This window comes from Kwoniella dejecticola, chromosome 4 (genome assembly GCF_000512565.2).
Source record: "Kwoniella dejecticola CBS 10117 chromosome 4, complete sequence".
NCBI classification, from domain to species: domain Eukaryota; kingdom Fungi; phylum Basidiomycota; class Tremellomycetes; order Tremellales; family Cryptococcaceae; genus Kwoniella; species Kwoniella dejecticola.
In genome coordinates this window covers 646,507-670,182 of record NC_089304.1, presented here as the reverse complement: position 1 = coordinate 670,182, position 23,676 = coordinate 646,507, and the positions used below count along the sequence as shown (strand labels likewise).

The window sequence follows — 23,676 nt, the reverse complement described above, 5'->3', positions numbered from 1 at the left end:
ATTGATCTTTCATGATGCATGATGCGTAATGCGTAATGCGTAATGCGTAATGCGTAATGCAGTGTTGATGACACGATGATACATGCTTACATACATATTGAAAGGAATGATCGTCCTGGGGGAACCTAGATTCAGTTCGCTTGTTTTCGTAATGTCATTAAGAGTTCGTGTCTGATGCTATGCTAGTGAATTTGATCAAGAACATGGTTTTGATTCCAGTGATTATGATGATGTTTTGGACAATTTCGCTTTCTTCCTCTTCTCTCGCCTCAATTGAGTTTTCGTTTTTTCTTTTGACGATTGTTCGTCTTTGTCCTGGTTCTTGTTCTTGTTCTTGTATATCGAACTTGCTTCACTGCTATTGCCCACTCCATTCAGACTGCTATCTGGTGTTTCTTCATCCTTACTAATCCTGTCTGTACGGTTCCGGTCCTCTGATGAAACGCCTCGATGCTCACTTTTCTCCGACCCATCGTCATCTTCGTCTGCGCGTAAAGGTCGTTTCTTCTGATTTTTCACGGGGGAGCCCAACGGTCTTGGACCGTCGTAAGGGAATGGGGACGGGGATATACCTGATCCTTCGTTAGACGCATTGACTGATATCACTGGCATAGGGGTCGTTTGGCGAGATATTGTCATCGAAGATGGACCTTCTGTACTTTGCGATCCTTCCTGGATCTCTTTTTCTACTTCGTCGTCCTCGCCGTCAATTGCACTTCCATTTCCATTCGTACGTAACGGTGCAGATAAGACTGCCTTGGCGGCTCGAGTGTTGGTGTTTCCAACAGCGAACGGATCCTTCTTCTTCTTCTTTGTTGCACCTCCGAACGGATCTATAGTAGTATTCTTCCTCTTCGATATCGATCTGAACTTGGAATCCTCTTCATCTTCATCGTCGTCATGCACATCAAGTTGAAATCGGGCATTTACATCTTCCCTCGATTTACCCTTCTTTTCGAGATTCAACTTCTTACTCAAACCTATCAGCCCGTTCCTCTGCATCGGCCGAGAATTACTGGCATTTGCTTCTGCATCCGGATGACCTAGTCCTAGCCTATCTTCGATATGCCCATTGATCGTTGTCGGTCGTAGTAGTCCTGCTAAATTATCTCCTGCTCCTGCTCCTGATCCTGAGCCCGAGCCTGAAGCTGAAGCTGAGGCTGATTGGATCTCGGTTCCGAATGATTTGGGTATCCACTCTTCGACTGAATTTAAGAATATCGATGCGGACAAGGAGAGTGCTTCGCTCGATGGTGCTTTGATGGATTGCTCAGAGGTATGAGCGGACTGGGACATTCTGAATACGCAAAGGCTGTCTCGTAGGTGTTATGACATCTTGTCTTGACCAGAAGAGTTAGACGAGTATTGTATAAACAAACAAACTTTTCGACATTACGAGTGAGACTCAGAGTATGACGATGTGGAGTGGTGACGATACGGTGCCACACTGATAATTTTCCGTTTTTCCTCACACCGTACTGTACCGTACTGTCGTTATTGTTTTCGACAGCTGCAGAAAAGATCGATAATAATCTATAATCTATAATCTTCGTCCGACTCGGCAGTATTGCATACTCCTCATTCTTGCATAACCTCCATCAGTGGGAGACCAAGACCAGCAAGAACAACAACAAGATGGCTTCCATCCCTGTGACATCCGAAAAACCAGCTGGTCCGACGGCGTTCGCACCTTACCTCGACACAGTAGCCAACATTTTCCATCCTGTTTCCGGACCGGTGTTGAATACTTATGCTAGATTCCACGGATGGAAGGAGTCGATGGGCTTGGTGCAGCCTGGTACGGTGGAGAACTTGACGAGGGAGATTCAACGTACGTCCCGCTCGCTTTCGTCTGACTACGGCATACACCATACAACCCTCTTTTATGCTTTCACTTTATGCGGAACGTCGCAAATTCGTGCATCGAGGGAATTTCGAAAGAGAAGGGGATGATCGCGCGATTTTCAGCAATATACGAAAAACTGATTTGCTGATTTTGGATTGATCGCGCAGAGGTCCACCTTGCCAACTGGTCTTTCGACGGAGCTAGAGCAGACGTAGCCAAAGTCGTTTCTGCCAACCCGGCTTTCCAACTTACTCACTCTTTCTCCCTCGGATCGACAACACGACCTCCCGCTTACAATTTCGGTGCTATCTTTGCCAATGCTCAGGTGAGTGAGATCGGCACCAAATCTAATCAGTCAATGAGGGACGGAAGAGTCGGAGATGCATGGACGACGAAACGAACCGATGTCGATGTTTAGAAGTCCTTGATGAGGTCTTGTGATACCAACGGGAAACCGAGAACCACCCGCTGATATACTTGCTTCTCGTTAGACCTTCTTACAAGGTGGTGTGGATGGATCTGGTACTGTGACTATGCGGGCGAACCAGACATGGGCACCAACGGATATCACCAAGGTGCAAGCTCAGGTGAATCTCTATCACCGCTGAAAGCCAGTCCTCCCTGCGAAGCTGATACAATCCCCTTTGTTCCTTCCCTCCCTTTTCTCCTTGTCCTACAGCTCACTAACAAAGCTGGCCAATCGATGTTGCAAGTCGAGCACGACCACTTGGGCCCGCATTACTCCTTCTCCTGGAAATCGATGAACCCAGGAATACTCGACGGAACAGGTATCCACATCGCTTCCTTACTCCACTCCTTCTCTCCTAGACTATCATTGGGATTCGAGACCGTCATTCAACATCCCCAACCGTCGATCCTCGAGACAGCCACCTCTTACGTCGCTAAACTCACCTCGCTACCTAACGCTCTTGAAGCTTTGACTCCTACTATCCCGGGACAACCAGCGCCATTTTACCCCTCATGGACCGCCACCGCCCAATTGCAGCCCTCAGGAAACGTCCAAGCTACATATTACCAGAAGCTCTCCGACAAAGTAGACGTAGCTTTGGATTTACAGACGATCATTCAACCCGCCTCGATGCTTGGTCCAGCCAAACGAGAAGCGCTCGCTACCCTCGGAGCCAAGTACGATTTCAGGATGGCTACCTTCAGAGGACAAATCGACAGTGCCGGTAAAATCGGAATGTACCTCGAACAAAGGTTCACTCCCGCTTTCGCTTTCTTAGTCGCCGGAGAGATTGACCATGCCAAGGTGAGTCATTAAAAAGCTTTCGCATATGCGCATATGCGCGTGTTGTTCTAGTCTGTAATCTCCAGGAAATGTACTGACATTTTTGCGCCTGGTATTCGCAGAACGCCTCCAAATTCGGTGTGGGTATCATGATCGAATCTTCTACGATGACCCAAGAAGAAATGATCGCTGCTGGTATGTTGACGCCAGTGTAAGCGTGTGAGCGGCTGCTTAGTATAGAAACTTGGGTTTGGGAATAGTAGGACAGGGTCAAGAATGTGTCGTAGCGGGATGTGTGGATGGCGGATAAGGGGGCCATCATGAGAAGTCAGATGGCCATTCAGGCTTCGCATGACGTGAATCGCTTGTTTGCGCAACGAATAATGACAGGAAGGCAAAATCGCAAACTATTTCATGAGCAATCTTCAATTCTTGCGGAAGCACTAGCAGATTATATATTTATTCATACAACTGTATCACCGCATGGATCACTTTTCAGGATACTCATGTTGCCGCCTCGATCATTAAACAGTGACTGCTATTCGGAGGACGAGGCAACAGATGGAGGAACCGTTGAGCGCGTTGTCTGTGATTATGATTATGCAACAGACTCAAGCAATAGACAGCCATAATCTGTCGGAACAGAACAAGAACAGTACGACTACAATAAACCTTCCGGTGTTATGACCATCTACGGCCAGAGAATCAAGAAACCACCGCATCCCGTCAGATCTGCGCAGTTAAGCTTGATGTCGCTTGGTCAGTACCGACGTCGGGGACGATTCGGGAATCCCAAGTGCCGTAGTTGTATTTGCTTTCTGCTTTTTGACTTTTGACTTCTGACTTTTGTCAGCTAGTATCCTCGCTCGTTCTCATCATCGATTCATGCTCAGCCCTGCGTGGCTAGTGTTAATGACACGTATAATTGGGATTATAGAGCTTGATTCTCTTCTGCGATCGCCAGACCACCTGGTGGAAGTACTTGAAGCACAAGAACATCTGACTTGACTTGACTTGACGTACCTGGCGTACTTGCAAGCTGCTGCTGATGATGATGATGATGGTGTGTTCTGAGACTAACTTTGAGTGCTCTGCCTGTCACTTTCACTGTGCAATGATCATATCCAACATGCATACTCGCCAACTCGTATCATATATTTTACGATATCTCGTCGTATCACCTTGTTCTTGTTGTTCGTTCTATCGAAATCGATCGTGCCTTGATGATGTCTATGTCGGGTTGTCACCGATCCGAGGTGATAAAGCGGGAATACTCGTTTGGTCTTGGCAAACTGACGTAGGATTCATGTTGAATCGTTCTTGTTTTTGATTCCATGAAGCCATGAATAGATTCAAGCACACCAAGTTGATTGCATGAGATCACTTCTTGCTCGCTTGCCTCTCTCTACTTCTGCTCTAAGTCCGTTGCTTGACTTGACCACCGTCTTCGTCTTCGTCTTCGCATCCGCCTCGGTGGTCTTAGTACGGTCAACGCAACTCCAGCCAAATTAACCGAACTATACTCCCATTCCATTGCAGCCGAAGTAGGACGACACCTCTCAGGCTTTTCGAGAGCAGTGCTTCTTCAGCTTCCTCGGTCATACTATCGCAGCTCATAATAATCACACGGTATATATACTCGTTCACGCATCTTTCCGGGCAAGGTCCCAGCCGACGACGCAACAGCCTAAATTCTCATTTCTCCATCCTCATCAAGCTCAACCTCGCTCTGATCTTTCACTTCAGCAAAGATGTCCGGAACAACCTACAAGGGACCTATCAACCCGAATCCGAAGGACGACGAGGCGTCGATAATCATCTACTCGTACGTGCCCGCCCTAGCGCTGGGCATAATAGGCGTCGTCACATTCGCTATAGTGGTCTCGTTCCAGGCGTCCTATATAGCTACGAGAAGAGGAACGAGGTGGTTCCATAGTCTCTTGTTGGTCGGAGCTGTGAGTCTTTGCGCTTTCGCTTGTGCTTGTAATGACCCATCACAGTCTCATTCCCCGACTTCAAATGACATGGCTGATCCCACGAATCTTCTCTTAGCTAATGGAGATAGGTGGATATGCCGCTCGGATGGCAAGTCATAAGCGCCCTTTCGTAGTTGGAAGCTTCGTCGCTCAGTATTTCTTGATCGTAGTGGTAAGTCCAGTCAAGTCAATTCGACTTTGATCAAATTGATAAATCCTTCCAGTCCCCCTTTGCAAGTGCATTGGAACCTTGAGCATGAGGTTGATCCTGATGATGGACTCATAGGCACCTGTACTGTTCTCTGCGGCTATCTACTTGTCTTTGTCATTGGCTACCAAGGGATACAAAGGTTCTGAGCGATTATTGCTCATTTCGCCAAAGAAAGTATTGATCTGTAAGTGCTCTCTTACCAGTCGTTGCGATATCGTGCAATTTCGCCATATAGCCATAGCCGATGACTTTGTGACCATTCTCCATTTATTCTTCAGTCTTCGTGACTGCCGACGTAGTGACCAGTGGGTTCCCTTATCCCGTACCTGCCTCATTCTTGAGGTGCGATGCTGATCTGCGTCCGCTCGTCCCTATCAACAGCCATTATCCAGGTCGTCGGAGCGGCTCTGATCGGAACTTCCGAATCAGCTAAAGTCAGAGGAAATCCATCGAGCGTCACTCCCGAACAGGCAAATGACATTTTATTAGCTGGTCTAGCTATTCAGGTGAGTATGAGTTTCAAGCACTCACTTTCCCCCATACGGCGCATCTCCCGTTCTCATGACCTGGCTAATTTCGCGCTATGCATTGCTTTCATCATTTATCATCACTCAGTGCTTCTCATTCACCATCTTCCTTTCCATCCTCATTCTAGCGATATATCGGTCATATTCCCCAAACTACCTCTCACTATCCCAACCTACACTTGTGAAACAATTCCGCTTGTTCCTCTACCTCATCTTGACCACCTCGCTGTTGATTTTATTGAGGACGACCTTCAGATTAGCAGAGACGGGACAAGGGTTCTTCGGGTTCGCTTCGACGCACGAAGCCTTATTTGGCTGTCTGGAATACTTGCCTGTGATACTGGCACTCTTCGTCTGGAGTCTGTTACCCCCCTCAAGGTTCCTGAGGAGGCTAGAAGACGTAGATAGGGAGAGATTGGACTCGAATGCCGATGGTCATTCTGGGTTTCAGACTTCGCAGGTTAGACGAGATCAAGTTTAGATGGTATCAGCGCACATTGAACAGATCACAGAAGGTGCCTTTTATACACGTAAATAAAGGCCAGTAGACGTTTCAGCTCAGCATCTGATGGCGATAGTATCAGTTCCAGGGTCATCGATATATAATTATAGTGATGATTAATCATGTGTATTTACTATGCATGTTATATGTATTTTGATCAATGCAACAAACGCCTTCCTGCGGCGACAAAGCGCCCGTAACCCCTCATATAGGCTACAATCAAAATCATGCCACAGTCGTAAGCTATTTTTCCTGGTTCTGTTGCGGAAAACTTGCGTTTCATGATATCACTCACAATCCACTGCCCCATGATGGCAACAGGTACTCCCCACGTATCTCTTCTGATAGTCACGCTGAAACAGCATTTGATCTCCCTGAATTCGTCTATCCCATTCTCCGACATCGTGACGTCGTTGTGGAAACTCTGAGGCAGGGACAGGTCGGATGTGGAGTATGGCGGATTCGAGTGAGCCGATTTGGAGGGCTGTGGAGTCGGTGCTGCTGATAGGTGTCGGGGTTTGTGCTGTATAAGTGAAAGGGGGATGTGTAACGTGCAAGAGATGTACATCGATCTTTGGTCTGGAAAGACCACACAAAAATGATTAGCTGGAATAACGGAAATGTGAATCATTTGGATAGCATTTTCGCTCACTCTGATCGAAAGCAATTTTCGCATATCCTTCCCAATACCTGACCGCACTATCCTCGTCCATCAGTTCGTACACGCATAATTGGCCGTCTCTGAACATTGATGCGGGTATGCCGGTGAGGTTGGAAAATTCCTGATTCGCTTTCTGGATCTCGCCTGTCCTTCGCCAGATGCACGATGGTGTATGAATCGCTGGGAGAAAATAGTCAGCATCATACCGGCACCAAAGCGCATACGGGATCGAGGATGAGAGGAAAGGTGTGGAAGAAGATCGGGAGTCGTAAGACCAAAGATGGCCGGTCAGTCAGTTTTGAGAAGATGAGAACGTCTTAGCCACGATGACTCACAAGCGAACGTCCTGTCGTATTCCAGCATCCACCTCTCCATAGCTTCCTCGACAAATACCAGATCCACATTCGTCAATGTCCTCGCTATTTGTCTGAACTTCGGTCTGAACCCCGCCAAGGCAGCTAATATCCTTCTCCTGGAATCCGGCGATATACTCTTCCCAAGAGCTTGGTGAGGCGTGACGGCTGAACAGATCGTAAATCAACATTCCAGGATCCACACCTCATTCGGGGCATGTAACTCACTGGTGAGACCCATCCTGCCGTTCCTTGCGCTCATACCAGGACTATCCGTTTCACTCCCTGCTCTGCTCTCCATCCTTGGTGCAGCTCTACCAGACTCCATCCATTTGTTCATCCTTTCGTACCCCTTGACGTAGTCATACGGCTTCAATAACCCAGCATCGTACTTGGCTTTGATCACTTGAGCTAATCTAGCTGCTCGGGTACCGTTGGGCTGATCCGCCGCAGCCATCATGAATTTATCGCTGCGGCACAAGTATTCATCAATTCCATGCTCTTGAGTGAGGCAGAATTCCGAGACTGAGTGGGAACACTTACACCCTTGACATTGGCACGACTTTCCCTTTCCCCTTAGCATTAGGTTGTACTCCGTACGATCCATTTGTGTTCTGCGTCGAAAGATTGGCGAAATCTTGCGTGACAGAGGACGTAGTAGCCATATTGTCGTCCATCATAGGTATTTGGAGAGAATTGTTGGGATCTGAGCCGTCAAGGGAGTTCATGAAGCTGAAGAAGTCGCCTGGTAAAGCGGGCACACCTAGATCTTTCATGAATTTGCTAGGTATTTCTCGTCAGCGTCAATCATCTTGGCAGTGGGAAAGCTGACATGAACTCACTTGAGAGCCGCTAATTCCGAGTCATCATTAGACGTGCCCCAGGATGGCGGTGCCATCGTGCCGTTTCCAGTCATATCTGGTTCTAGCTTGATAGGTGGAGTTGCTTGGGATACAGTTTGATTAAGCTGAGCAGGAGCAGAATTGAATTGCATAGGATTGGAGGCAGAGGAAAGTAAAGGCCAAGTGGGCGGGAAATTTGGATCGGAGTACATGGCTAACTGTTGTGGTATCTCCGACTGCTGCTGCTGATCTGCTTGTTGCGGTAGGGTAGGTATCAGGGTAGGCTGAGCTTGCATCTGTGGTTGCGGTTGCGGTTGGGGAGGCGGCGCAGGTTGTACGGTGGTCGAGGATGATTCTGCTCCGCTTGCTTGAGGAGACTCCGTCATTTGGCTTGTCTCCGACTGATGAGAGTGAGAATGAGGAGGAGCATGAGGTGGCGGAGTGAAGTCTCGACACAAATGTGGAATCTCTCTTTTTATACTGGGCAACACATACAGATCAGCTCCTGCTCCAATGAACGGGTCCGCGATGAGAGTACTAGTACTCACCATCTTTCGCAAGGTCTACCGCCTTCGCAGACCATATGACTCCTTCTACAATAGACACAAGCTTTTCCTGAAGATCTCTTATTCCTTTTCTTCCGTGATTCGCCGTTTTTACTAAGATCATTTCCGATATTGATACCATGCAGATGAGCGCTCTTCTTAGCTGATTTCTTCTTGGCTATACCAGACGGTCTCGAGGGCCCGCTCGTGCTGTGTGAGTTCGTATGTTGATGTTGAAACTGGATCTGTTGAGTCTGCTGCGGATTGATGGGAACGAAATCATCGTTGGGAATGAACGAGTTGAAGGACGTCGGTTTCAAATTTGGCACGATACCTCTCAAGCTGGACGCTCCGAGCTGAGAATGCAGACTTGACGCCCCCAATTGAGAGTGTAGGTAGGTGTACGGATCGGCAACATTTTGAGCTTGAGCTTGATTAGGGTTGTACTGATGTATCGAGGAGGAGGAAGAAGTTGTCCGTGATAACCCGGGAAACACGGGTATGGGATTCGACGAAGATCCATTAGGGTCCTCGTACATCGAATACCCATTCATGTTGTTCATTCTGGCCTACTGAGCCGGCGGCAGGTGCTCGAGAGGCAAATCCGGCGTTTGACGCGATATCTCGGGACGGATAGTGTAGAGTCGAAAGGATTTCTGATAACGGGAACTAGGTCTCAGGTCGGATCAGGCCGGATCAAGATATGAGAGACATTGAAAGATTAGATGAGATCTGTCCCATTGAAGAAGGTTTCTTTCTTTATTTGTATAAAATGTGAGATGTGAGGAATGAATGGGACTGAATCGCAGGGAAGTGAGGTTGTGCGGCTGGGTTAGTATCTTGCTGGTGAGCAAGGTAGGAAGAGTTATCTTGATTGGTCGTAAGTGGATTGGCTGGTTGTGGGTGGTAGTAGTAGTGAGACGATATTGATGATTTTACCTGGCTCATTTGTATTTTTGCTTTGTGTAAATACAAATCCACTCCCTCACAAATACAAATAACGCAACTTTCCACCCTGGATAAAGGCTTAATCCACGTGTCACAACAAGCTTATTTACCGTAGTATGGGAATTACTCGGTCTGCCCCAAACAATATGTCCGACTCAACTGCTCCTCTGCTCCTCCCAGTTCACAGGAACAAATCGCAGTAATGCGGTGTACTCAGCCAACTCCTTATGCATACGTCTGCACGCTCATATGAGATATGGTGTACTATACTACTAGGTAGAAGATACGGAACAATGACTCGGCGCCATGACTATCACTTTGATCGATGAAGATGTCCTAGCGCGCTTCACTCCACGCGTAAAGATTTCGGTTATTTCTGCGGATTTGCCGAAAACACCCCAAGCCTAAGATCATTATTGATGGTTCTTCAATCCGCTTTCCTCGATGGAAGTGACATGAGACTTCATCTTTCGAGGGGCGATCCTGAGGTCGTACAGCTCATCAATCTCGGCGAAAGTTCTTCCTTTGGTCTGAGCAAGATTGAAAATCACAACATGGTCAGCTGAAATTTCACATATTGCGGCCACCTGCCGCGGCATGTACGAGTACCAGAACTCACCTCAGGCAGAAGGAAGAAGTTAATGACGGTACCGACACCTCCCAGAATAGCAAACATGAAAAGAGTCTTGACTCCCCAATTCCTGGAAGCAGCGGAGATCATGAGCGGTACAACACTGTTAAAGATAGCACCCGAGATAGCATTGGTCGAAGCCGCAAAGGCAGTGGTCTTGGCTCTTAGTCGAGGAGTAGCGATCTCTGCGGCACAGGTCCATCCGGTACCGGCGAATCCAAAGGCGTACATGAATACCCAAAGACAGATAAACGCGAGTGTAGCGCTGTCCGTGGCGTCTGACTTATGGGCGAAACCGAGACCTGCGACGGCGACGTTGAAGACGGTACAAGCAAGACCTCCGGAAAGGATAAGGGTTCGTCGACCGAATCGCTCAATGCCGTAGAAAGACACCATCAACGAGAATAGGAGGATACAGCTGCAAGTCGTCACAGTCAGCGACGGTTGTCGGAGGGTAAGCTTAAGCGGGAGTCAACTTACTAGACGATAACAGACGCTTGGAAAGGTTTAGGCAGACCAGCTTGTTGCAAAAAGTCTGTGCGCAATCCACATCAGTCAAGCTCTACGATCTTCTGAGACGTTCGTATCTTACGTACAAGTGGTATAGTTGAAGATGATGGGAGATCCAGACCAATTCTGCATGACCAAAGCGAAAACGGAAGCGAATGTTCGTCTCTGTTTTGCGTGCTCATCGCGTCAGTCTCGACTCAGATACTACGACGGAGGCAACGTACGACATGAGGACCCATGAAAATGTCTTTGAGTGCGACTTCAGAGTTTGATTTGCTCTTCTGCTTCTCTTCTTGTATTTCGACCAGCATGGCGTTGTATTCTCGGTCCACATCGTAGCCGTCGACGCCTTTGTATATCCGACCAAGAACTTTCTTGGCCTTGACTTCGTCCTCCTTTCGAGCGTAGTACCATGGGGTCTCAGGCAGGAATGGCAGCGCGATGATCCACAGGCCCAAGAATACGAACTCAGAGTAGATCGCTTTCAGGTAATTGTTCGGGTCGGTCTGCGGGTGATGCAAGTTGGATATCAGTGTTCGGCGAACGAATCAGGCATGTTGGCAAACAACAAGGACTTACCATGTTGAGGGTGTTGAGGGCAATAGCAACGAAAAGTTGACCCAAGGCGTAAGACCAACCATAGGTAGACATGAGAGCACCTCGTAATTGTGTAGGAGCGACTTCCGAGATGTACTGAGGTGATATATCATATTTAGCTGAATTCTGTACTGTAGAAATGTGGTGCATAGACAACGCTCACAGTCAGAACACCTTGTTGGATCAGACCTTGACCGAGACCCATGAGCATCTTCGCAGCCAGCCAGTCTTTGTAGTTTCGAGCAACGATCTCAGTGATGACACCGCCAGTGAAAACGACGGTCAAAGCGTAAAGAGTATATGTTCGACCGAATTTATCACTGATGAATCCACCCGCCCAATTACCGATGAACTGACACATGTATGCCTACATAAAGACATCAGCTGTCATGGCAAGTCTTCCGCTCAATGATCAAGACGTGTCGTAAGTCAAGCATTTGAACGCGACTTACCAGTCCACTCCACATGGAGATATATTGGGCATTTACGCTTACTGCCCCGGTTGTTGGATTGACGACAGTCCCAAATTGCTTGATGAACCCGGCATTGGCAAGAACGCTCCCTATACACGTTCGTGATCAAATGAAGTACAGCATGGTCTCTGGCATCAGCATGACTTTCTCTCTCTTCAGAGGTAGAGATCCGACTGACCTGGTAAAGAAGTCTGGTATCCGTCCATGATCACACCAAATGCAGTGATGGAGCAGAACAAGCACGCTCTCCAGAATTTCCGCATCGCTTGGAATCTGGTCAAACCGGCGAACGCGGTCGTATGACCCTCGAGCTCGGTCCGCATCTTGTCTGCTTCGGCAGACGAAGTGTAGACATCATCTTTCTTCGACTCGGTTCTTTCGAGGTCGGCCATCGTGTATCCTGTGGTTTCGTAGTTCGTTATTCGGTTCGTCAATGTCCAATTTCGATCCAATAAAAGGGAAGTATGGAGATGATCCAGTTTATCGGGATGGGTTAGACAGGAGGTGGATTTCAACGACGAGACATCGGGGTCATCCAACTATATATGTTTCTTTTGGTTATCAGGAAGGAGAAGTATGGAGGATAAGGCAGAAGAAAGAACGGAAATGGGGAGAACCAATTGTACCGTGATGATAACAGATATTTTACCGGGTACCAGACCTATCCCAAAGTAGATCGAGGCGATAACGTTGTTTCACCTTCTGAAGGCCGGACGATCAAATCAAGTGGGGTACCCTGAACCAATTAATCCGGGGATTGGGCATTTGCGTTGCGCTTATTTACTCTGTATAACTCTGTATACTCTATACCTTATCGGATTTGACCTAACTATACTGGAGGTGGTTTGTAATGTACCGATCAATACATGAAGGAACGATCACAGAGGCTTGATGACAAGAAGAGTTTGGTGCATCTCAGAGGAGAGGTAGGTGTCGCGGGGTACAAGAGGAGAGAACTGCACAAATCGAAGAGATTCGTTTCCCCTCTGTCATTTATATCTTTCTATTCACCGTTGTTCTTCACTCTAGTCTAGTAGTAGCTTGAGAGATAGGTCAAGTGACTTATCTACGACCTAAGCGAGGCTGAGGTATCTTTCTTCAGGAGACAGCAGTGCATACCGTAGCATGGGGCATGGAACTCAACGTGCGGGACCACAGGAGGTGGCATGCTGAGAGTCTAGAGAGGTCCGATAGTCCGGACGGAGATTTGCGAAGACGGGATGTTTGGTCCGGTTTGCATGTCATAACTTCTCAGATTATACATACGGGCGACCTTGACTAAGTAATGCACAACAGATCGGTTGCGTAGCAATGGCAAGGTGACAATAGTCGCCAACTTGCTCGGACACCGTTCAATAGTACGATTTTTGCACATGATGGGCTTTGCAGACCGTCCTTTGACGTAGATCGCGGTCGCTTGATGGGACCTGAGTCAAAGGAAATCGGTGGTCACCAGACTCATCCACTAGTCAGAGATAAGTTCTGTTTGGGTGTGTATGCATGTACCTCTGTGTATGTATGAGTGTGTGTATGTGTGTCGATATGTCCATTGATGGGGTTCTGTATGCACACATCCGTGCACGTGTGGCCATGCACGAGCGGAGAGGACCAAATACATATCGTAACATCACGGAAGATAAGGAAAGATGAGAAATACATGAACTCAAATACCGAATGCGACAGATCAAGCGACCTCCTGGTTAGGGTGATGAGGAGAGGTAAAGAGAGTCTGAAATTCAACACTCAAATAGTCCTTGACCTCCTCATTGTCAACGTATTCTACTACAATCTTGGTATTGCTCTCCTTCTCCATGGCTTCGATGGTCGGCTTCAACGATCTAGGGAACTTCTGTTTCATGGTGTTTCGGTACCAGCTGCAGACGATCTTATCAGCGAGGCCGTACTGAGGTCACACAAGGCTGAGGAGGGACTCACGAAGCGAAGTACACGAAAGCGAGCATGACTCGAGTCTCCTCTGTATGATTCGGCATACCCGCATGCCTAAGCATTTTTATCCCCTTATCAGCTTTTGATGAAACATGAATCGAGAGTTGGGAAAACTCACCACAGTCTGAGATCCCTAAGAATCAAACTTCCTTTCTTTACCGGAGTGTAAACAGGTGGTCTGATTTTCCTCCTCTCCTCAAGCTTATTCTCAGCGACGAAACCAAGGTGCATGGCTTCATGGTCAGTCCAAGGCGATGAATTGTTGGTTCCCAGCCATAATTCCGTAGAGCCGTTCTCTGGGGTGACGTCGATCAAGCAGATGTTCTGGGCGATAGCATAAGGATGGGACAAATGTCTTCCCCGAACATCCTTGTGTACCTTTTGACGGGTCTCGGTGTTTCCAAGAAGGGTGTTGGACCGAATGTAGTGTAATTCAGGCTGAGGACCTAAGACGCAGGACAAGACGGAGGCAGCGAGTTTGTTGGCGTATACTTGAGGGAACATGTATTCTGTACAGCCCCGCAACCCACGTCAGCGCGACCATGACAAATACGGAGCAGGCAGGAGAGAGATGTGAGAATGGCTTACCTTCGAGGATGGGTGGGACTTGGGAGACATTACCCTTGTCGGCACCTTGATTCCAGTGGATACCTTTCACAGCGCCGCCCAAGATCTTGGCTGTGTCCTCCTTCATCTTCTCATTCAGCTTATCAATCACCTCCACATCGATGGCATTCTGCAGAACCACTACCCCATCTTTGAAGAGAGCATCTACAGCATCGAAGAGATGGTCGTCGGCGATGTTTCCTGAATTTCGCTCAGCATCGGAAAGAGGGATAATGACAGGAGAGTCGACTGCTACGGGCATGTTGGGTGGTCTGATTGAAACTGTACTGTCTGTACTGTGGACGATGACTGTCTTGATGATGAGATGCTACGACTGATGATACATGACGTTGTGCACATTGTCGAAGTTGTTCATTTGTTGTTATATCTCTTTGACGACCTCCATGTCAGCTATGGGTACCGCTTGGTTGCCTATCTAAAGACAGTGCGTTGCCGTCTGGGATGTCGGTTATTAGATTCTGGAAGAACGGGCCGTGACAGAAGGGTTCGAGTCTAAAAAGATTTATTGGCGTTTATTACGGAACTACCTTATCAAGTGTCGGACGGGGGGGAGGTCAGAAGGAAGGAAAGCAGGATGTAAAGCAGATGTGTCACCAGCAGGCGAGAGAGACACTATTCGAGCGCGCATGCATGTAGCACCTCTGGGCGTGATATACGTGTGCGAAAGACTGAGATTGATAGCTTCGTTGCGATGTCGCGGGTGGAAAATGAAAATGAAGACAAATCCCCATTCTGGGTCTGAGAGTGACGGTCGTCTGCGGGGATACTGGGAAAGGTTCCGTTATCTTGCGTTCCCCCGGTGGTCCTAGGTACGATCAAAGGATGGTTCCTTTGTTCCTCACTCGCACAGACCATCAAACACACCAATCAAATCACAGCTAGATCATCCAGATCGGTCAAAGCGGCTCGCAGCAGTGTGGAGGCGAGTGCGCAACTGGGAAATATCTCTCTCCTCATTCGTTTACGTGAGAAAGTCAAGACAACTTGGACAGTCTTTTATCAAGTATCCAGTATATCAGTCTGGATATAATCGATCCTTATGGCCCGGCATTACAAATTGTACAGCTAGCCCGCAACCACCATCCCAGCTTTATCACCTGCACAAGGACTTTAGGCCTGCAGATTAGAGATGCAGCCGATAGCTGGGCCATCCACGGTGGTTCTGACGGAGAAACGAGGTCTCAAAGCCTGCACAGCGTAAGTCCGTTGAGTTGAAGCTCGGAGAAAGTCGCTAACTCATTCCTCTAGATGTCGTATAGTACGTCGACCAAAGACATCGCCTTATTCCAGGCTGACATCTTCTTAGGCCAAAGTCCGATGTCATCTCGTACCTGACAAGGGCATCTGCGCTCGATGCCAGAGTGCCGCTATACCATGCAACTTTACAGCTACGCGTCGGGGAAGGGTGAAAGGCAGTAAGAAGTGAGTTCTTCTTGATATGTTCATTGCTGATGAGTTCAGTCGAAAGACACTGGAGAAACTGGCCGGCCACCGAAACCATCATGAGGTCTCGAGAAGTCAGACATCTCCTCAATCCAGCATCGAGAATGATCGTGATGCAGCGCCGACTGACTGGTCAACAGGCGACCAGGATATACTGTTCTCCGAAGTAGTCGTTGATCAACCTATGACGCGAGCGCAGAGTCCGCTTGATCCCTTCGTGTCTGGCATGTCCACTCTTGCGTCACCCACACCAGTCCCTTTCCGTGCGACCCCGCGCCCTCGTCAAGGTATGACCCGCCGGACGGTCCAAACAATGGCAGGCTCGTTCCCGACAGGATCTGAACGAGCGGTATCCGAGACTGTACCCCGAGCAGACTTCTCATCTGGGCGAGATGTGCACAATCCACTGCTATTCTTGGCTGAGTGTGCTAGAAGAGGATGGGATACCGCAGACGGGTCGGAATGGCGAGATACAATGGTGGTGCCTGCTCCAACTACGAATCTACCATTAGAGGATGCTATAAGGCTGGGAAGATGGTCGAAGGAGAACCTTGGGAAAATCATCTCCGATCAGAGAAAGTACTTTCAATTAGGGTTACATGGATCAAAAAGGGATGTTAGCATAGGTTTGGATCCGGTTTATCAGAATGTCATAAAGGAGAATCAAGTGGAGATTCTTTTTGCAAAGTGAGTGTCAGCAATTTTTGGGGTTGCGACCTCCGGGCTGACCTGTTGTAGCTATTTCCGGCATGTGCACTGTCAATGGGGAATGCTCGACCGAGATATCCACACCGCGACATTCGTTCGGTCACGCTCCGCGTTCCTCTTTACGGTGGTGCTAGCGCTGGGCGCCACGTCAACTGCTACTCTGACTACCTCCAGTCCACAAGACCGCATTCTAGCGATCAAGCTCTGGGCACATCTAGAGAAGCTTCAATTGGTGGTCTGTGCAACGGCTGCCAAGTCAGTCGAGATCGTGCAGGGTATGCTGGTGTGTACAAATGTCTGCGTACTCAAGCGAGAGTCCATGGGGTGCTGATGTCTACAAAGCTGGCGCAAATGTGGGCTTTGCGAACCCCTCGATTGGTGGATGATCAACGTGCTACGCGGCTAGGTATGTCGGTGCGTATGGCTGGACAGATCGGGCTTCAGCTGGCTCGACAACACAAGCATACCTCTGGAGAGCGGAATCGCAACGATCTGCGCACACGAGTATCCCTTGTATTGGTAGAAAGTAGATGGGAGTCTATAGCGGACCGACAAGAGATCTCTTGTCAAGGGTTCGATTTGACAGATTTCGAAGCTGAAGAATTGGATCGGATGCCGCCTCAGGACGACATTGCACTCATGGCTGCTGATTATGCTTTGTATCGGTTCGAGGTACGTTCCCCCGCAGCTCATGAGGCTCTGTGCGCGTCAACTGACCGGAGATACCAGGCTGAGTCGAAGGAACGCATATCCCGGATAACCCAGACGTCTCGTTCGACAACAGCTTTGGACAGCGAGAGAATATGGATCCAAACATACCTTCAGAGCTGGAACGAGAAATGGGTAGATACGCAAACCGACTCACTACGAAAGTGGTGGTTCCAATACCTATCGTTTCGATCTCGTTTGGTTGGCATACTCCGCGTTGCCAAAGCTCGAGCAAGTCCTGGCTCCTGGTCCGAACAGATGAAGTCGGATCTCGTCCTGGTGTCTATCGACTTACTGGCAGGCTGCCTATCTCACGAGAGAGCAATGCACATGCTTAGACCCACGTCTCCAATTGTGTTTGCTGCCGCTATACTACTGCAATTGACCGGTAAACAAGCGCCGGAACGAGATCTGATCCTGAGAGTCGCGTTGAGGCTGGCTGGCGAGCCAAAGCAGGAGGACATCATGACCTATGCGGTACACAACGGATATCAAATACTCAACATGTTGTGGTAAGTCACTTGTGTCGCCACCGTCCTGATCACAACAGGTGTGCTGATGTGTATGCGGGTAGCCTGAGCAAAGAAGCGATGGAATCCAATGTCACACCGACACAAGCGTATTCGAATAACGCTGTTGCCGCTTATGACCAGCCTTCCGCTTCTTCGTCCAGTCTTTCGACCTTACCTGATGCGGATGGGCAGACGTCGCGACAGGACTTCAACCCAGCGCAGGCTGTGCAACAAGCTCAAGACCTGGCGCAGAGGATCGATTCGCTGCCATTTTCATCCTCGTCGATGTCGAATAATCTACCTCCCGACGATATTGGGGTAATGCTAGGCCTGAGTGGGAACGGTCATGGTCACGGGTACTTGTATGGCGACTCCCACACAGGCGGAGGCGGTCACACCGATTTACCTCAATGGTCCAATACCGGTATCCCCCAGAATATACCTAACAACAACTCCAACTCGAGTTCTGTACCTTCATGGGACAAATTTCTGTCTACGGAACCATTCACATCGATCGATGCCTTCCAAGGCTCGTTGATAAATCAGCCTCTGCCAGCTGGGAATGGCTTCATGGCTCTCAATAAAAATGGAAACGAAGAAGATCCGTTTGGTCTGGCTGGAAATGCAAATGGGCATGGAAACAGGCAAATGTCCGATAATGCCATTTCCGACTTTTACTTCCATCTTGCTTCTGCACTAGGTAGCTAGATCGTTTGCTGTGAAGTATCGCTGTATGTTGTACGATTGATAATTATGGTTGTAAAAGGGGTGAAACCGTGCTGTACAATATTCTGAAACCTGTAAAAGCGCGAATATTTGCCACCGAGTACACGTCAACTTGAACATGAGCAAAAGATCAAACGCGTCTGGTGTAAGGACCGGGTAATATCATATCAACTTGAGGATGTTGTTGACATTGTTATTGTTGATGTTGATGTCACTCATCGATCTGATTTTCTCATTGTCAGGCTCAACCCAGAGGCTATCCTGCTGGACAAATACTTACGACCCTCTTCAGTCTTGAACGGAGAATGATACTCGCTTCTTGATGCGGCAACACCCATATATATCTTGAACATTTCCTTTACCGCACACATGCCGCGCGCAAAGCCGACATGCGGCAATCCGATCTTCTTGAAGTGGATGGAGGGTGAGTGGACCCCGGGAATATCTGCCATGCATGCCGCTTGAGTCGCCAAGAGATGCTGATGGCAAATGCAATTCACTCGCAGAGCTTCGTGATGCTGCCAGAGAGAAGAACTTGAAATCAGCAGAAGGGTATGGCAAAGCTTGTCGATCTTTACAGAATTGTCCGGTCACCTATAGTCGTCCAAGGGATCTGGTTGTGCTGCAGCATATAGGCGAGAAGACGGTAGCGATACTAGAGAAGAAGTGGAAGGTATACTGCGAGGAGAATGATATAGTGATTGAATCGCCCGTTAGTGAGTTATACGCATCCTATCTACTCCCCCATGATCAGTCCCCCACCATCAATGCCCAATGACCACTGCTTCTCCTCCACTTCTATAATTTGGAATGTGCCCAACTTGATAACTTTCGGGATGCAGAGCAGAATAAGGGGAAGTCCAAACCCTCATCTTCAGACGAAGAATCAGACACCTCAGCGTCGGCTGTACAACCGAAGAAGAAAGCTCGCAAGCCCGCTAAACCGAAAGCGTACATACCAGCCAGAGGATCCGGGTCATATGGAATCCTATTGGCCTTGGTATTAGCCATTGACGATCCTGAAGTCAATACTCAGGTATTCTTGACCAAGTCGGAAGTCATCAGAGGGGCTCAAGGTTATTGCGATTCATCGTATGAACACTCGGAAAAGGGTACCTATTTCACAGCTTGGAGCGGGATGAAGACGTTGGTCAATAAAGGATATGTCTACGTCACGGGGAATCCTCACAAGTACTGCTTGACAGAAGAGGGATAGTGAGTCCTTTTTCTTGGTATCCTCTAGCTCGGTCCCTCGGTTGATAATATGCTGGTGCATTTCAGTGAAGTAGCAGTAGCTATGAGAAGCCTGCGGCCGGAATTTAACCATATTGAGAAACAGCCTTTCCTGCATACTCCCTCCGTGGGCTCTTCGACTACCCCTCTCATCCCTGCCCGCAGTGTTCCAGCTATCTCAACGCCTGACAATCGCGCAACTTCCATCGTCTCATCTCGTCACGCGTCGCCCGAGAAGTCGAATGGTGCGGTAAGACCTGAGCGATTCCAATTCTGGTATATCGGTATGTTTCGATGCTTGCATACCTCTTCTTCGACTTAGTGTGAGCTCATTTTGACATTTGTGCAGACTCATCCGGTAAGAGAGTCTCAGAGCTCACTTCTGCGAGCATACGTCTGGATCCTGCCGAATTCATCAGTCTAAGGAAGGTCGAATTTCGCTATACCCAGCGGACACATCCCTTTACATCTCAACTTCGCTTGGTAGACGACCCTTACGACGCTAAGATCCGAGACGACTCCGACGAACCAACCTTATTCGGTTTCATAGTCGAAGCAGAGGCTCCTCCGACATGTAGCAAGTTCGATGACGGTCATATTGAGCAGCAGAAACGCATCGGATCACCTGCACTTGACCTCAAGGACTTTGGCAAACCTAGAACCGAATACCAGGGAGGCAACGCCGTGCAGCCTGCTTGCCCAATCGATGACCTGATGCTTGCCGAGCGAGCGTTCACCCGGACCGTCTCTGCACCTGCAAAACCACAATCTCCAATATCCAGTCTAGCTGCCGAAGCAGCTCTGCGTCGCCAGATCGGGGGACAGACCAGTCGATCCCATTCTTGGGGCGAGATCGCAGAAACCGCTCAGCCGAAGAAAACGTCCAAACCTGCTCCGAGGTTATCTTCTCATATTCCAACCCCGACACCTCACGTACATCTCGATGAATCGCATCCTAACACGTCGACAACTATAAATACGAATTCGGATAGAATGCCAAATTTCCAGCCTTCTGATGCTCTGGTCTATCCGCCGGGGACATACGAGATCATCCTGATTGTCGATACTCGGGAAGTGGAATCTCGATCCAATCGAGATAAGATTGCTGAATCGCTTGCCGACAAGGGCATCAAGGTAGAAACTCGAGCCTTGAGATTAGGCGATATGTGCTGGGTTGCAAGAAGGATAGTGGGTGATCTAGGTGGAGAAGAGGACGAATGTGTGCTGGACTATGTGGTGGAGCGAAAACGACTTGATGATCTGTGTAGCTCGATCAGAGATGGAAGGTATAATGAGCAGTGTGTGAGTGTCCCACTGGGAAAATGGGGTGATGGCAGTAAGATAGTGGTGTGGGATCATGCTGAGCCTGGGATAATGCACAGTTCCGACTATCCAATTCGTGTATCAATCATATATACTACATCGTTGAGGACTGGCAAGTCGCCGAACGAATGGAGTACCACGAACTTCAAATCATGACTGCCAAATCGCAGATCCAGATACACAACCGCTTCTTCTTGAAGGGGACCCATAAATTGTCGGAGACCATTGATTTCTTGACTACAATGACCAAAGTCATCCAACAATCCCACAAGGACAAAGCATTGCATATCATACCTACGAGATACCTCTCTAGACCGACATTCAAATCCCTGCAGAATCACTTGAAGCAAACACATGGCGATAAGGAATATTTGATCAGTTTTAGCGCATATCAGGAATTGAATGATAAATCGGCTTCAGTCACGCTTAAAGAGAAGTTCGCCAGGATGTTACTATGTGTGAAAGGGATGAGTGCTGAAAGGGTGTCGTCCATATTGGATATTTGGGAGACTCCGATAGCGCTTTGGAATAGCTTGAAAGCGCGAGACGAGGGACCGGCAGAATTGGAAGTGGGAGGAGATGCGAATGCGATCGGAGGTGGGAATGGAAAGAAGAGGAAAAGGGGGAAAGAGATGTTTTTCGCTGATACGGTCAAAGGAGAAGGGAGGCGGAAGATCGGTGACGCGCTCAGTAAAGAGGTGAGTCGGGGCAATGTGACGTCTATCTTAAGTGAGTCAAGCTAATTGGGCATCACGGTTTTCAGCTCTGGAAAGCATTCATGGGAACCAATAATAGCGAGAAGTAACGCCAACATGGCTACGCGCAGTATAGTTGACGCACAGATTTATCATAACATATTTATAACGAATAATCAGGTTCAGTGTCTGTTGTACGATTAGTGTGCGACGATGGCGGACGGGAGCTGATCTGTGACTGTATGGTCGAATTCCTCTTGAATTGTATCTTTATTTCATGAGAGAGGATAAATATCATGAAAACAGACTACTCCGAGGACATCGCTTGAAAGTACTGCAGCTCGATCAGCGTGACGAAGAAAGTCATCGCTGACATGTTGTCGACGGATATAATTATGATCCCTTTTGATCCCGAAGCGGGGCATGAGCCATGTACCGCACATTCCTTCGTTGTGGCTTGAGGCTTCTATCAAATTAACATTGTTGCTATCGTTTGTTCGCAGCTCAGTTAGTTATACGGGAGATAAGTCCGTGCGAGTGCTAGACATAGAAGCTAATTTCAATTTCAATCTACTTAGGACTTGTAGAAGGTCCATCTGCTGGGCTCAGTCGATCCCAAAATGCATCGATCCCAAAATGCATCGATCCCAAAATGCATCGATCCCAAAATGCATCGACTGCAAGTATCATACAACCAGAAGGAGGTTGAAGGTTTGACCGGCAATCGGCATTTCTTTTCGTCTCAGGGAAAGGCGCCAAAACAATCCGGATCACCCTAAACTCTAAATCGCACTTAGCATACCACCATTTGCCGGTAGTGTTCTATTCTGCCCTGACCTAGAAACGCGTAAGATTGGCTTTTCCATGACCATATGGTTTTCGTGTCTCGTCAGTTAGGATGTCGATAAGAGATTGGTGAAGGATATACATGCACATGAGTTGGTGATCGTCCGTTGAAAGTCGAGAAAAGCTTCCTTGATCCTTGATACCTTCTCAAGACACATCTGTAGGGATCTTCTTCGTCTCGATCACTTCTTCATTAGAATTATAAATTATCCGCAACGATTCTGTATCCTGGAATCTGGAATTTTGGAATCTCGAACTCAAATTGTGTTTATCCTGTCGGCGCTCTGTACTTAGCTGTACATCGGTTTAACGTCCATCTTCATACCGATCAGTGTGTTTTCTTTTTGTGTCGAAGTGTCCGAAAAAACTGTTATGGAAGATAGAACATAACGGCATCTCTGATCTTTGGTGACTATCCTTTCTTTCGTTACGGAGACAGAGTCCACGGTACCAGTACCTATCACAATCTGTCTCTGTACCTGGACGTTTTCTGTTTTGCTTGTTTGATTGACTTTGCCTCATCATAGGCATTCATTATACTCGAGATCATCTTTTGGCTTTGCCGTTTCATACCCTGTTGTCGATCTTCCGAGATCCTTATTATACCTATACCCTGCGACCTTGCTCGATAGGTCGCTGGAAAGGAGTCTCTTTGGAATCGAGGAACGGGACAAACAAAAGAAACTGAAGGGATAATAACGAAAACATCAAAACGCCATCGACACTCAATCATTTGGAGGGTGGGAGATACCTTTAGCATCATCATTAGTCAGCTGTCAAAAGATTGATGAGGTACATGGAATAGATCATATTAGAACACGCCAAGCTCAAGAGAACAAAGGAACTCCGAGGGGTATCAGACAATAAACGGGATTGCTCATGTTGAAGGATCAAATGACGACTCGACTCCTTCCACTCTAGAAATATAGACCATATTAGACTCGACGAGACGATACATCAACTACACTACATCTGCAAGATCATCTACTTCACTCTACTTACGCCTTTCATCGACCAATATCACCACCCCATCG

General features: G+C 48.1%; 8 protein-coding genes and 1 non-coding gene across 9 annotated transcripts; 5 read left to right on the top strand and 4 right to left on the bottom strand.

Moving 5' to 3' along the window:
- Positions 1–222: 222 nt before the first annotated feature.
- On the bottom strand, positions 223–1,296 carry I303_103525 (uncharacterized protein; the record flags this gene model as incomplete). Its single annotated transcript, XM_018406869.1, has 2 exons — positions 223–416; positions 459–1,296. The coding sequence occupies 2 exons, from the start codon at positions 1,294–1,296 to the stop codon at positions 223–225; spliced, it is 1,032 nt and encodes a 343-aa protein (XP_018263677.1).
- A 339-nt stretch (positions 1,297–1,635) lies between these two features.
- On the top strand, positions 1,636–3,313 carry I303_103524 (uncharacterized protein; the record flags this gene model as incomplete). Its single annotated transcript, XM_018406868.1, has 5 exons — positions 1,636–1,831; positions 2,014–2,171; positions 2,338–2,433; positions 2,526–3,119; positions 3,221–3,313. 5 exons carry the CDS (start codon positions 1,636–1,638, stop codon positions 3,311–3,313), a joined length of 1,137 nt encoding a protein of 378 aa, XP_018263676.1.
- A 477-nt stretch (positions 3,314–3,790) lies between these two features.
- I303_103523 lies at positions 3,791–3,905 on the top strand. Its single transcript, XR_001936499.2, has one exon. It is a non-coding gene; the product is annotated as a 5S ribosomal RNA (ribosomal RNA).
- A 944-nt stretch (positions 3,906–4,849) lies between these two features.
- I303_103522 (uncharacterized protein) lies at positions 4,850–6,293 on the top strand (the record flags this gene model as incomplete). The annotated part of the gene is made up of 6 exons (XM_018406867.1): positions 4,850–5,053; positions 5,151–5,246; positions 5,361–5,469; positions 5,564–5,590; positions 5,667–5,791; positions 5,901–6,293. 6 exons carry the CDS (start codon positions 4,850–4,852, stop codon positions 6,291–6,293), a joined length of 954 nt encoding a protein of 317 aa, XP_018263675.1.
- A 225-nt stretch (positions 6,294–6,518) lies between these two features.
- On the bottom strand, positions 6,519–9,269 carry I303_103521 (uncharacterized protein; the record flags this gene model as incomplete). The annotated part of the gene is made up of 8 exons (XM_065968775.1): positions 6,519–6,527; positions 6,610–6,893; positions 6,967–7,155; positions 7,311–7,496; positions 7,557–7,798; positions 7,872–8,111; positions 8,171–8,650; positions 8,719–9,269. 8 exons carry the CDS (start codon positions 9,267–9,269, stop codon positions 6,519–6,521), a joined length of 2,181 nt encoding a protein of 726 aa, XP_065824847.1.
- An 807-nt stretch (positions 9,270–10,076) lies between these two features.
- Positions 10,077–12,266, bottom strand: I303_103520 (uncharacterized protein; the record flags this gene model as incomplete). The annotated part of the gene is made up of 9 exons (XM_018406865.1): positions 10,077–10,193; positions 10,283–10,712; positions 10,775–10,829; positions 10,891–10,969; positions 11,029–11,310; positions 11,384–11,497; positions 11,565–11,768; positions 11,854–11,963; positions 12,053–12,266. The coding sequence occupies 9 exons, from the start codon at positions 12,264–12,266 to the stop codon at positions 10,077–10,079; spliced, it is 1,605 nt and encodes a 534-aa protein (XP_018263673.1).
- Positions 12,267–13,558: 1,292 nt separating this feature from the next.
- I303_103519 (uncharacterized protein) lies at positions 13,559–14,689 on the bottom strand (the record flags this gene model as incomplete). Its single annotated transcript, XM_018406864.1, has 4 exons — positions 13,559–13,748; positions 13,810–13,875; positions 13,940–14,330; positions 14,410–14,689. 4 exons carry the CDS (start codon positions 14,687–14,689, stop codon positions 13,559–13,561), a joined length of 927 nt encoding a protein of 308 aa, XP_018263672.1.
- A 1,515-nt stretch (positions 14,690–16,204) lies between these two features.
- Positions 16,205–18,527, top strand: I303_103518 (uncharacterized protein; the record flags this gene model as incomplete). Its single annotated transcript, XM_065968774.1, has 6 exons — positions 16,205–16,578; positions 16,630–16,882; positions 16,942–17,271; positions 17,329–17,819; positions 17,882–18,153; positions 18,202–18,527. 6 exons carry the CDS (start codon positions 16,205–16,207, stop codon positions 18,525–18,527), a joined length of 2,046 nt encoding a protein of 681 aa, XP_065824846.1.
- Positions 18,528–18,914: 387 nt separating this feature from the next.
- On the top strand, positions 18,915–21,906 carry I303_103517 (uncharacterized protein; the record flags this gene model as incomplete). Its single annotated transcript, XM_018406862.2, has 7 exons — positions 18,915–18,969; positions 19,052–19,261; positions 19,388–19,760; positions 19,827–20,062; positions 20,128–21,080; positions 21,161–21,799; positions 21,865–21,906. 7 exons carry the CDS (start codon positions 18,915–18,917, stop codon positions 21,904–21,906), a joined length of 2,508 nt encoding a protein of 835 aa, XP_018263670.2.
- Positions 21,907–23,676: the final 1,770 nt, after the last annotated feature.